The sequence below is a fragment of the Ictalurus furcatus genome, chromosome 5, assembly GCF_023375685.1.
Source record: "Ictalurus furcatus strain D&B chromosome 5, Billie_1.0, whole genome shotgun sequence".
Classification (NCBI taxonomy): Eukaryota; Metazoa; Chordata; class Actinopteri; order Siluriformes; family Ictaluridae; genus Ictalurus; species Ictalurus furcatus.
The window spans coordinates 4,516,828-4,530,088 of NC_071259.1; the positions used below are offsets into that span (position 1 = coordinate 4,516,828).

The window sequence follows — 13,261 nt, forward strand, 5'->3', positions numbered from 1 at the left end:
ATTGTATCCTTCCCGTCAGCTCGAACCCGTCTCCCCTGAGCTTCTCATCAACAAGGCGTTTTCACCTAGATGCTTTGCACACCAGCACCATGTATAGACTGTTGTGCGTGAAAATCCCATTAGATCAGATGTTTCTGAAATACTCAAACCATGCCAAGGTCTAAGCTGCAGAGATCCCATTTTCTCTTTATTCTGATGTTTGATGTGAACATTACCTGACGCTCTTGACGTGTATCTGCACAGCTGCCACATGATTGGCTGTTTGGCAAATGCCCCTAATAAAATTAACAGTGAGTGTAGATCTTGCTTTATTTTGAGGTCAGTATACACTTACCTTCATATCTACTGCGTATGTATAAGCTTATATCCAGAACAGATTTAATGAACAGTGTCCAGTTCCATTCTTGAAGGGCAAGTCGGCATGCTAATTTATGCTATTTTACAAGACTACAAATTGATGAAATTAAAGACCTGTCCAAAAGACATAAAGTGTGTATTGCATATAAACAGGATTTGCAACAAAAGCCAGGCAACATATTGATCTTCCATTAACAAAACCTATACTCCTTGAGATGAAATCAGCTTTAGTCTGGAGTTTACTTGGCACTGAGGTCCACCAGTAGATGCTGATATGCCACAGTCTTTCCTTTAAAGCTGGCAACGAGCAAGATGTCTTTGTTGTCAATGGAGACGAGGCTAAAGCCACGAGGTGCCAAAACGTTGAGTTCCTGGAAAGGCCGGAAGCACTGTGTGAGCTCGTCCCACAGGTAGATCCGTGAGAAGGAGTAATCGCTGCCCAGAATCAGGTAGTGCCTCACTCCTACGTTAAACGGTTGTAGCGCCATTGAGCCACGTGAAGGCAGCGTCTGGATCTCCACAAAGCGCTGGCTTTCCCAGCGCACGAGCCTCGAGTCGCCAATGAACCGCGTCAGGCAGAGGTAGAGTGCTTGATGGGCCCAGAAGTGCTTGACCATGTGTACATCACCTGCATGTGGGATCTGAGAGTGGACGACGAACTGCCGTGTCCCACGGTTCCACTGGTACACCATTGGAGGCTGCGAGGAGCTCGACAAGATTAGCCGGGCCTTACCGTCCACCTCCAGGAAGTGGATGTGTGTGTCACGGTGCCATGGGTGAAGAGACTGGTGCGAGTAGAAGCCGTTGCTGTTCCAGCGGTAGATGCTAGTGGAACCTGCCTTGGAGCTGTCCACTACCGCAAAGTACCAATCTCCTTCAACCTGAAACATCTCGATGAAGTTGGGTTTGCGTACACGGCTGGCATCGATGTCCTGGATTTTGACAAACTGCAAAGGCCCTTCTTCCCACCTGTGTAAAAGACAGAAATAATGTTGCTCTGCATTTGTTATTAAAAAGAATAGAACTATGCCATAATTCAAAGTAATTCTCAAATGAAGGGAATGGTCTTATACAAGCATAGCAATCTACTATAATAATGAAAAACTGGATATTTTTTCCACTTAACATTAAGCTATACTAGTATTTTTAAGCTTTCCTTGCAAATATTGGACAAGATTTCCCTCTCTATATATCTGGCTAAATCAGAGAAAATGGTATTCTCATTGTGTTTTATGTTTCTACTGTAGGCTTGTGCGATATGTTTCATCGTCTCTACACGATATTACGCTGCCACAATATCCAATGACGTTTACTCCAATTATATTATATTATATTATATTATATTAAATGGCGCACTTATATAGCGCTTTTATCCAAAGCGCTTTACACTGGTTCTCATTCATCCATTCACACACACACTCACACACCAATGGTAGCAGAGCTGCCATGCAAGGCGCTAACTTGCCATCGGGAGCAACTTGGGGTTCAGTGTCTTGCCCAAGGATACTTCGGTATGTAGAGTCACGTGGGCCGGGAATCGAACCGCCAACCCTACGATTAGTGGACAACCCGCTCTACTACCTGATCCACAGCCGCCCCCAGACTATATTATATTACCATACTTGCAACCATCTAGAAGCTCGCTTACAAGTTATCACTCAAAAATATGGCAAATGAGCAGTCTTTTATCCTCAATAAAAACAGGAGATGATATTAAATGACACTCCCTGGAAGCTCCCTTTCCCCAATCTCGCACGCTCTTAACTGGACTCAGGCTCCCTTGCTTTCTGTCAAAGAGAATGATTTTCATTAATGAGTTCTTTAAGTAATGAATAACTGACGACGGGATGTTAAATTATTTTTAAAAAATAAATAATTTATTATTATTTATTATGCATTATTTTATATTTTAAAAAAAAATCAGCTTTTTTATTCAATTTTCAATACAATTTGGAAATGCAAGCAATTATTGTGCTTGTACCACAGTTACCACACCTCAAGACTTTGTTCAGACGTTTTATTTCAAGACATTTGTCAGGTTTTTGTCCTTAAAATGCTCGTGTGTGGAACTAATTTATTACGCATCTTAAGCCTCCATCGTTAATTCCAAAACATCATTTTAGAACTATATGGAGGCTTGAGTTATTGTAGAAGAGAGAGAGAGAGAGAGAGAGAGAGTTCACAGTTTTTTTTGCATTTCATGCTGATAATAATACAATAGAACAAATAAATAAATACTGATAAGCCTACTTTTTAATCTTTTTATCTATCTTTTTTCTTGCCCTCTCGCTCTGTCTCTCTCTCTCTCACTCCAATAACCGCATATCAATAGCTCAAGCCTTGGCTTCGCGTCGTGGCCGCATTACCACCTTTCAAATAATTCTTTCATTTATTTCTGGAAAATCTCAATTGTCTGTCATTTTGTTTGTGGTCAAATGTGTGTGCTGTGGTGGACAGTAGGCTAACTTTTCTGTTAGTTCCGTTAACTTGGCGAAGTGATACAGAACTGTAATGCGCTCAAGACCTGCTTGGAACTACTTTAGCTGTGCATTCACTGAAAAAAAAATTGCACACCTTAGAACGTCCGTCAACCAATCAGAATCGAGTATTGAACAGCGCTGTGGTATAATATGAAATGACTTATTTTGACTTGACTGTAGCTCACATTAGACAAGAATTTATTTAACATCAATGAACGACATTATATTCATTGGGATGCCACCAGAAATTTTTCGTCTTGCCAAAAAATACAGCACTTTTGGTTTTCAAGCGAAAGAGACAAACGGATGAACATCTGGAGCTAAAAAAAAAAAAATAGGGCAAATGAAGTGTCAAATCTACCACTTTATAAATAGCGTGGACATTAGACAACCGATTTGTAAAAGGATTATACTGAAAATGCACTACTAGGTTTTGTTTTATTGTTTATTGTGTATTACTACGTAAACCTGAAAATCCATCAAGCTGAGTTTTTGCAGCTGCCACTGCCTGCAAGCAGTTCCCGACTGCACAGCTCATAATATTACAATATTACACCCTCTCATACTCTCTTTAAACCTAAAATGGTGGAAATGCTTGTTGACCTGTCTCTGACTGATTAAATCCTTACTTGTGGGGGTTTTTTTCTGCTGAGTATGGAAAAATCAGTATCCCAGAACGATCCTTTAAGCAAATTTAAAATAAATCATAACGCAGTTCTAAATGTCCTAACTCATAAATTATTCTGCCAATCAGGAAAAACCACACCTGTGTTAATTATGTAAAATTTTTTACATAATTCTGGCTCTATGTATTGATCAGCCTGTTGGTAATATCATCCCAGTCCCCAAATATGCTCATAATTATATTTTAACTCTGAGTCTCTTACTTATAGATATGGGATCCACCAAAGAGTTGGGCTACCACCATGTAGAGTGTGTTGTTGATCACCACAGGCTTGCAGTACACTGCAGATCGAGCTGGAAAACATTACAAACACTACACATTTAGACTCACATGGTACCGAAACACACACACACAAAAAAAAACACAATGTTTTTTAAACATTGTAGAATATTGCCTGTCCTTAGGAACACCTGAATGATAAAATCGGTCTTCATATATCTGACCATTTTTGTTGTACACCGCAAGTTTGTTGAATTCTCAAATCTGATTGGTCAGAAGGTACACTTATTCTAACACATTACTGTTTCTATAGTAACAGCTCATTCACGGGGACTTGTATGACGGAACCTGAACATAATCTAAGCCTCTATAACATGACAAAGCTGCGTTTTTTTTTTTGTCATACTACCTTCAAACGAGAGAAAAAGGGTTATAAAAGGGTTTATAGCTGCAAAAACATATTAAGTGATAAAACATAGATAGAATAAAGATAGAAAGATGTTCTGTAGATGCTCCACAACATTAAATCTAACTATAAATGGATTAAAAAAAAAAAAAAAAACATGCTGTCATAATTTAATAAATAAAAATGGTAATCGATGGAATATTCAGAGGAATATCATCTACTTTAGGGTAGTAACGGCACCATAGCATCCTGTCGTTGATCATTTTCCTATAACAGCACACCCTGTCATGTCGTATTCCTTAGATATCTCCTTTCCTTTCCCACTCACAGCCTTTCCAACTCTCTTCTCCTTCACCTCACCAACCTCTCTCGGCAAGGCCCATTACTTTAAAAGCAGCTCGAGTGGAGTAAGGATAGAGCGGATGCTTTTAGTCACACTGTACCGTGGAGAGAGATCAGGAGGGCAGGGAATTTTTATGCTTCAGCTCCTGACAGTATTTGATTCACTGAAACCGTTCTGCGAAAGTCCAAAGAATTGTTTCAACCAAACCTGTAATACTTTAACATCTTCTTCGGAAGCTCATTCAGCATGTATGTTGTAAGCATTACTTGAGACATTTTATTTTTCAATCAATCACCAGTCGGTAATCTTGGAAAACGTGATAATAAAGGGCAGACTTACATGTGATGTTGTAATGGGTCCTGAAAAGCATGTCCACATGATCCCAGATGTAAACAGTACATATTCCCATGTTGGGCTGAGCGAACACCACATACAAGTCATCGTTAAAGTCATACGACTCCACAGAGAGGGTCTGGAATGGGTAGGTCTCGTACAAAGCGAAATCTGAGGATAGATTTTAAGACGCATAAGTATTCACTTCACATTGAATTTTTCCACTTTTTGTGACACGTGTTACAGCCTGGACTTGAATTCGATTTAAACTGTTAAGCTGTGAACCTCGAATCAGGAGCAGTGCATAGAAGTTTGGACAAATTAAATGAAATATACAACCGCTGAGGAAAAACGACAACTAAAATGGTACAGCACACCATTCCATAACTGATGTATTTTCCTGGATGAGTTTGCATCTGTCAGCTGAGGAGATCCCAGAATGCCAAAGCGCTCCTTCCTTACCTGCACTAATGCAGTTGAAGTCTCGTGGTGTTAAGTCCTGGATGCGTCGGCCCTGGAACTCAAAGGGACTGGCACAGTATATAGTCGGGACGGAGGTGTTGGATTTCTCCATCCAGTCCACCAGCCACTTAATCTTACAGTCGCAGCGGAACGAGTTCCCTCTCAGATCTCTGAGGAAAGTGGGACACAAGTTCTACATCGGTTCCTAAAACCTATAGCTGTTCTTTTTTTATATATATATATATTCATTATTAGTAATTTCTTTTTTTTTTTTTAAATAATACAGACCAAATACTTATTTAAATAAGGAAACATAATGAGGCATGTTGTTGTGGGGGAAATAATCAACAACAGACTGATGAAGCTGAGTTACTGTTACTACCTCAAAATGAATTTCTTTCCTATTCCAGCACATCCTCAGGTGTTTTATTCCACTTATACCACAGCAATTTGTCAATGATTGCAGGTTTTTCATTAAATAAAGAATGACATTCATACTTTTTATCCATTTATAGTTACGTCTAATGTTGTGGAACACCCATGATACAAGTTACTTCCTGGTATCTCTTACATTATAGTAGCTATAAACACCAGTCTCTCTTTTTTTTATTTATATTAGCTATAATATATATATATATATATATATATATTTTAAAGATGTGTTGGTATATTATGGTATAATCTGATATTGACTGGGTTAAGACAGTCCTATAAGTATTATGAATGATCATCACCGGCGCGTTCGGTGAATTGTAACCTTCCTAATTGAATTTTTTTTCAACTACTGAATCCCGATGTCATCTTTTTCGAGGTAAAAATGTGTTATTGGAAGTGGAAGAGGACATCTGGATTCTACTGCATGTACAGTATATTAACAGATGTGTGCTTTGCAGTGTCTTCTGTAAGACGTTTAAAGTGGACTCACAGGTCAGTGAGGATGTCCTGGTATTTGAGCAGTTCTCTGGGTAAGACCTGCAGGTTGTTGTTAGACAGAGACCTGTCAGATGAAAAATACAAAGTTACAACCTGTGCTATAGTCGAAAACATGATATTATCATCAAATTGCCACTCTTTTTTATACACACTGTATATTCAAAAACCTATTACTATAGTGGTATAATGCTGTATGATGATACGTACAGGTGCGTTAGAGACTTCAGGCCTCTAAAAGTGTATTTGGAGAGTGACTGAATGTCATTATTCTCAATAAACCTGCAGGGCAGAAGGAAAACGACTGAGTTAAACAAACAGACTGAGAGAATTCGAGCATGCGGATTCAACTGACTATCAGTTCAACAAACCACAAGATAAAGAAAGAAAGCTAAGTGCAGGGATTAAAAAGATTTAAGGGTGTGAAGCTCAGAAGACAGTTAATTGGCAAATACTATCGATATAATGGCATGCTGTCAGGTCTTTCCTCGCTGTCTTTTGCTCTCATTTTGTCTCTCTTGGATTGATGACACACTGTACAATGAAATTCAGTTTAGATTGCATAATAGATTGAGTCGTTGCAATTGACTCCCTGTGATCTATGCGTCACATTTATCCTATAAAACCTTTTAGCTTAATGACACTGAGGTTGCTGCAGCGTCTTCTCATTTCTCTCTCTCACACACACATTCTCTCTCTCTCTCTCTCTCTCTCTAGCTTTTCATTATGAATTTGAGCTTAAATGTTACCTGAATCTTAGGTAGATGGAAGCACCACTAGAATATGGGTCCATGACGCATGGCGAGGAGGTCCTACATTTTTTAAATTAGATACATGTCTGAAAATCACAACTCACCGTTATCAAAGTTAATACTAATGAGTACTGACTGGTCCCTTGAATTGAATGGGTTTAACCGGAACCTTAATAATTCAAGTCAGCCTATAAATAATGTAGGCTTGAACCTAATCTGTCTGTGGAAAGTTCAGGAATAGAAAGCTCTATCTGTCCATCCATTTTCCATACTGCTTATCCTACACAGGGTTGCAGAGAGCCTGGAGCCTACCATAAGGAACTCGGGGAACAAGGCATGGGACACCTTGGACAGGGTGCCAACCCGTTGCAGGGCACAATCACACACATTACGGACAATTTGGAAATGCCAATCAGCCTACAGTGCATGTCTTTGGACTGAGGGAGGAAACCGGAGTACCCAGAGGAAACCCCCGAGGCACGGGGAGAACTCCGTGCACACGGAGCGGAGGCGAGATTCGAACCTTCGAACCCGGAGGTACGAGGTAAACATGCTAACCAGTAAGCCACCATGACCCCCGCTCTAAGTATCTAAGAGACTATTTCAATGAACATTCTTGAAATAATTCTGTGAAATGTATTTTATTTTAGAGTTAAAGAGGTTCATGGCTACAAAACATTTGAGAACCAAGAAAGAAAGAAAGAAAGAAAGAAAGGACTGAATGGCCCCCAACCCTTCAACTGTCGCATCTGTGTGCTTGAATTAGATGCTTGAATGTATTTGTATGTGTGTGTTTTTTTTTTTTTAGAGTACAGCTCTTAATACAGATACAGATATGACTATTTGGAGCAAAAAAACAGATTCATACACTGTCACTGAGTAACAACATGTACTGAGGTAACTGTCGATCAGACTGCAATCCTAAAAGAGAAAACACTAGTCTTTGCAGTGCTGATATCAGCTGTAGTTAAATCCATTGTACGTTCGTTACAAATACACTTGCATACAAAAACACTTGCTAACATCTGGCCAAACACTTCAGCCTCCAGTTATTGATTAGAGAGCAGAACTGCGCGGCAGAAATTAGGAAAATGTCCACGTCAGCACTGAGACAAACTGGAGCAGAGACGTGATCAATAATACACTCTCCGAGCGACCCCAACTACATAAACACACTCTCTCTAACAGACTCTCAGTTTGTGCTCAAATGTCTCGCTTTCTTTTTTTGCTTGAATGTTTGTATCTTTATTTCTTTCTTTTCCCTTCCTTCTTTGTTTGTTTGTTTCTTTCTTTCTTTCTTTCTTTCTTTCGTAGTTTTTCCATTCTTTATCTGTCTGTCTGTCATGCTCTTCTATCTTTCTTTTTCTTTGTTTCTTTCTTCCCTACTTCCTATTTCCTTCATTTTTTTTCTTTCCCTTTCTTTCTTTTCCCTTCTTTATTTGTTTCTTTGTTTGTTTTGTCCTTTCTTCCTTCCATCATTCCCCCCCCCCCCTTTTCCCCAGCTTTATTGCTTTTGATTTCGGTGACGTGCAGACTCACAGATACTGCAGGTGCGAGAGGCCAGCGAAGGCATCATCAGCAATCACAGTGAAAGTGTTGGAATTCAGCAAACTGCAGGAAAGAAGGGGAGAGAGGGAGACAGAGAGAGAGAGAGAGAGAGAGAGAGAGAGAGAGAGAGAGAGAAGACGCTGGAATTAAAATAGATCTTTTATCGGTCCTGTCCCAAATGCCACCCTAAACCCTGCAGTCCTGCTCCAAGTCTGCACTTGGGTCGTGAAGGTGTGTGAGTGGTCGAGGGAGTGATGGTGTAAAAGTGAGCATTTGAAACTTCACTACAGTTCAGTTGTGTTCAGAGTGGTGCCTTGACACATGTACACGATGTACGGTGGTGAAACCCAGTGGTGGCGTGCATACAGTAGCTCTGTGTAAAACTGTGTACTCTGTGTAGGCTATAACTGTTAATAACTGTTTCACTGTCGTTCATTTTAACATTGCTGAATCCTGTTCGCCTTGATCTCAACAGACCCATCTCTTAACAAATCCACACACACACACACACACACTCGTGGCCAAAACAGACCAGCTATTGTTGGTTGAGTATGAGGAGTGTGTAGAGTGGAGGCTGCTGGTTGTGTTGAGTGCAGAAGTGACGCTGACCCTGTCACTGATACACACCGCACTGCACACTGTGCTCCAGTCCATGCCAACACCGCCCCCTCCTATTCCCCACTTCCTCCTATTCGCAGTGTTGTTGTTGTGTTTTTTGGTGGAATCCTTCACGGCAGCAAAAATGCTGCAGGGAAATTTCCGGAAACTGTACAGGTTGTACTTACAGGAACTGCAGCAAGTGTAGGTGAGAGAACGCTCCTTCAGGGATCTCAGTGAAGCCTGCATTCACCATTGTCCTACAAAGCAAAAAAAAAAAAACCCAACAGATTACATAAAGCACATTACATAAACTATATACAGTAGATAGTATAACGCATGCCAAGTGGAAGAATTTCTCTGAAAACTCTGTAATTGAACGCTAAAAACACCACAAGCCTTTCCTGATTTTACCACAATATACACTTTTTCGATCCATCCATCCATTTTGTGTACCGCTTATCCTAGACAGGGTCGCAGGAAGACAGGAATCTATACCGGGGGGACTCGGGTCACAAGGTGGAAGACACCTGGGATGGGGTGCTAACTCATCGCAGGGCACAATCACACACACTACGGACAGTTTAAAGATGCAAATCAGCCTATAATGCATGTCTTTGGACTGGGGGAGGAAACTAGAGTACCAGGAGGAAACCCCCAAAGCACAGGAGAACATGTAAACTCCGTGTACACAGGACAGAGGCGAATCGAACCCCCAAACCTGGAGGTGTGAGGCAAACATGCTAACCACTAAGCCACCATGGCCCTAAGCCAGGGAACTCATGACCCTGTTTTCTTTCTTTCCCCGAAGACTCAGGATGGGCATTCCTTCTGAAATCAGATCATTGCGCTGATTTTATCTTGCCATGTCTTTCTATACAAAAATAATACACCACGATAAGACACCAGGAATGTGCAACTGGAGCAGATTTAAATGTCCTCCACTAAGAAATTACACTCAATCCGTGCCCTATAAAGTGATCTATATATTTAGCCGTTGCACGACTTCCGCCCTCTGAAGTAATTATGCAAACAGACGGATCCTAGGTTGCTTTGAGGAAGGATTTAATCTCTCAAAAGTAGGACATGCACTCTCATGACGTACATCTCCGAGTCTTGAGTATGTGAAGAAGATAAAAAACCAGAGCACCTGAACTATATATATATTTTTATTAATATCACACTACCAAATTCTTCTGCTGATCTGAATGTTGTTTATGTTTCACACACATATGGTATTTGATACATAATAGAGGTACACAGGTCTAAAATAACGTGAGGCGGATGAGTTAACGTGAGGTGGATTCGAGACAGGAAACTGGTGGTAGTTTAGACGTTTCTGTGGTCACTGAACAGATATGAAGAAGAAAACGGTACTAACGTATTAAACCCTCCGTGCGTTGTCTCGTACAGTAGATATTTCAGCAACACATTGTGGCTTGTGTGTTCTCAAACAAGGTGCATTACAGTGTCATATTGCACCAACATTAAAACACATCGTCTGCGTTCAGCGATAAAGTGCGTGGGTCGTGAGGTTAATATGTCCTATTGCTGCGAACAACACTACAATAGCCTTTCTTCATTCTCCTGAATGGATTTTCTCAGAACTCTGCATCTCTGTGACAGCTGCTATTTAACTCTGTTCATTACTTCGCAATGTTAGGTCACTGGTCCACACCATCGCTTTCACATTTATAGAAATACAGTTGTAACATTTAAGTAAGGAATAAGACAGTACATGATGTGCTGTTATGGGAAAATAATCAACTAAAGGGTGGTGTGATGAAGTGGAGTTACTGTTACCTCGTCGACCCAAATAACGGTTTGCAGACAATTACAATTTTGTATTTGCTGCATGAATTATTACATTTACAGTTGGTTAAGTTCTCATCACCTGCAAATCGCTCACTGTTGCTGAAGATGGTCCCAAACAGATCAACGAGATTACTGAGGATGGTACCACTTACAAACCATGAAGACGGCTTTGAACTGCAACTGATATGAAATGATGGCTTTAGGACTGCAATTGCCACGAACAGTTTTGCACTTAAGTCACCTGATTATGAATTTCCTGGTTACACACTTGAACTTTTTGGCCATGTAGTACACGGTTATAGAAGGGAATTATTTGGTAAATGGTAAATGGTGCACTTATATAGCACTTTTATCCAAAGCACTTTACACTGGTTCTCATTCACCCATTCACACACACACTCACACACCAATGTTAGCAGAGCTAACATGCAAGGCGCTAACTTGCCATTGGGAGCAACTTGGGGTTCAGTGTCTTGCCCAAGGACACTTCGGTATGTGGAGTCACGTGGGCCGGGAATCGAACCGTCATCCCTACGATTAGCGGACAACTCGCTCTACCACCTGATCCACAGCCACCAATTATTTATAATTGCACTATTCGTTGTCACCCAGGTGAGGATGGGTTGCCTTTTGAGACTGGTTCCCCTCAAGGTTTCTTCCTCATGCCATCTTAAGGAATTTTTCCTTGCCACCATCGCCTCTGCCTAGCTCATAAGGGATAAACTTATAAATTCAAATGTATATCCTGAATTGATATATTTCCCTAAAGCTGCTTTGTGATAATGTCCATTGTTAAAAGCACTATACAAATAAAATGGAATTGAATTGAATTGTTGCTGTAAGGCAACAATGTGCAATGGTGGATAGTCAAAAATAACATATGAGATTACAATTCCAATTTCTGAATTTTCCAGACTATATGTTTGGGTTTTGTTTTTTTTACTCCTAGTAAGCATGATAACATGATACATTATCTTTGTATCCAGATATATTTACTGTATGCTTAATGCTAATGAAACAAGCAAGTTCCTGTTATCACTTCACATAAAAAAAGTCGTTCTTTTTTCCCTCTGGTTTAAAGTTTAAAAAAAAAAAAAACGCTGCTTGTTAAGTGACTGATAAACCACGAAATGTGAAGCCTTCGGCCCTGAAGACTTTCCCATGGTGGAAAACAAAACACTAACACTGGAGACTCCTTCCATAATAAATGCCTCCTTGCAGTAAACTTCACCACATCAGTGATTCTACTTTTGTTGTTGTTTTTGTTGTTGTTGTTGTTAAAGAACACGTTTGGAATCCATTTATTATTAAATGTAGATCATGTGGAGCATCCACCATACAAGTTCCTGTATAAGTTGTTACTATGGAAACCATAGCACAAGCTCATTAAAATAAACCTTGCAGCCAGAAACTGAACCAACCCCTTCTGACCAATCAGATTCAAGAATTGTGTAGCATGTTATAAAAAGCATTAGAAAATAACGTTATCTTGGTTATATAAATATGACTTTTAAACACAATTTGGAATGGTGTTTGTTTATTAAAGCTGCTGACATCACTTTGCAGACATGGTTCTGCATTAAGAAGGGAATCCTCAGCAAAACTACCCAAACAGACAGGTATTAAAGACGATAATGGGAGAAAGTCCACTAAAACTCTCAGCCAACTTCAGTCCTCGTGTACACTGAACACCAGGCGTGTGAATTACTCACAGTGAAATGATGCCAGGCGGGAAGCTCTTGGGGATGGCTTTAGTGTCTACGCAGAAGGCGCTGTCTTTGGTGCAGGAGCAGGTGGCTGGACAGCGAGGGACTTTGGTGACTCGGCGCCCTTCGGCCATTCCCTGTGTATACACCAGAAGAAGAAAGAAAGAGGCAGCAGTTGATTTGATCCATCTCAGCCGCCTCGATGCACTCTTGCACTCTGATTTGGACATCTTCTTCTGGTCCTGGTCCTGAGCTTCTATTGCTAGAGTTAGAGCTTTTTCGATTAAGTGCAGGAAAAGAGAGAAGGAATCAAGAAAGTAGGAGAGAGATGAGGAGGAGAGGAAAGAAAGAGAGATGGAGTGAGGCAGAGCCTGTCAGTGAGAAAGAGAGAGAGGAAGAAGGAAAGAGTGATGGCGTAAGCAAATGACATGCACTCACTGAGATACAGCTAGAGAGGGAGGCGGGGGGGGTGTATATGTAGGGAGTGCATACTCTGCAGCACCGCGGGATCTCGCTGCTCTTCCTCACAGTGGTGCAGCTGCGTTAGCAGGGACTGCAGGATGGTGTGCGAGCCAGCAATTCTGTGCTCACTCACACACTCCTGAAGACCTATACACTGAATTATTAA

General features: G+C 40.6%; 1 protein-coding gene across 1 annotated transcript; it reads right to left on the minus strand.

The window, feature by feature from the left end:
- Positions 1-515: 515 nt before the first annotated feature.
- On the minus strand, positions 516-12,836 carry lgi3 (leucine-rich repeat LGI family, member 3). The gene is made up of 9 exons (XM_053624316.1): positions 12,640-12,836; positions 9,301-9,372; positions 8,507-8,578; positions 6,426-6,497; positions 6,211-6,282; positions 5,286-5,455; positions 4,830-4,994; positions 3,725-3,815; positions 516-1,326 (listed from the first exon to the last, which is right to left on the minus strand). The coding sequence occupies exons 1-9, from the start codon at positions 12,765-12,767 to the stop codon at positions 597-599; spliced, it is 1,572 nt and encodes a 523-aa protein (XP_053480291.1). The 5' UTR covers positions 12,768-12,836; the 3' UTR covers positions 516-596.
- Positions 12,837-13,261: the final 425 nt, after the last annotated feature.

Bases quoted from the DNA above. Each gene is read 5' to 3' on its own strand.
- lgi3 (XM_053624316.1), bottom strand. From the start codon at position 12,767: ATGGCCGAAGGGCGCCGAGTCACCAAAGTCCCTCGCTGTCCAGCCACC. The intron at 6,498-8,506 runs GTGAGTCTGCAC...TCTGCCCTGCAG, and splicing joins CTCTCGCACCTGCAGTATCT to GTTTATTGAGAATAATGACA. The intron at 5,456-6,210 runs GTGAGTCCACTT...CACTTTCCTCAG, and splicing joins CAGGACATCCTCACTGACCT to AGATCTGAGAGGGAACTCGT.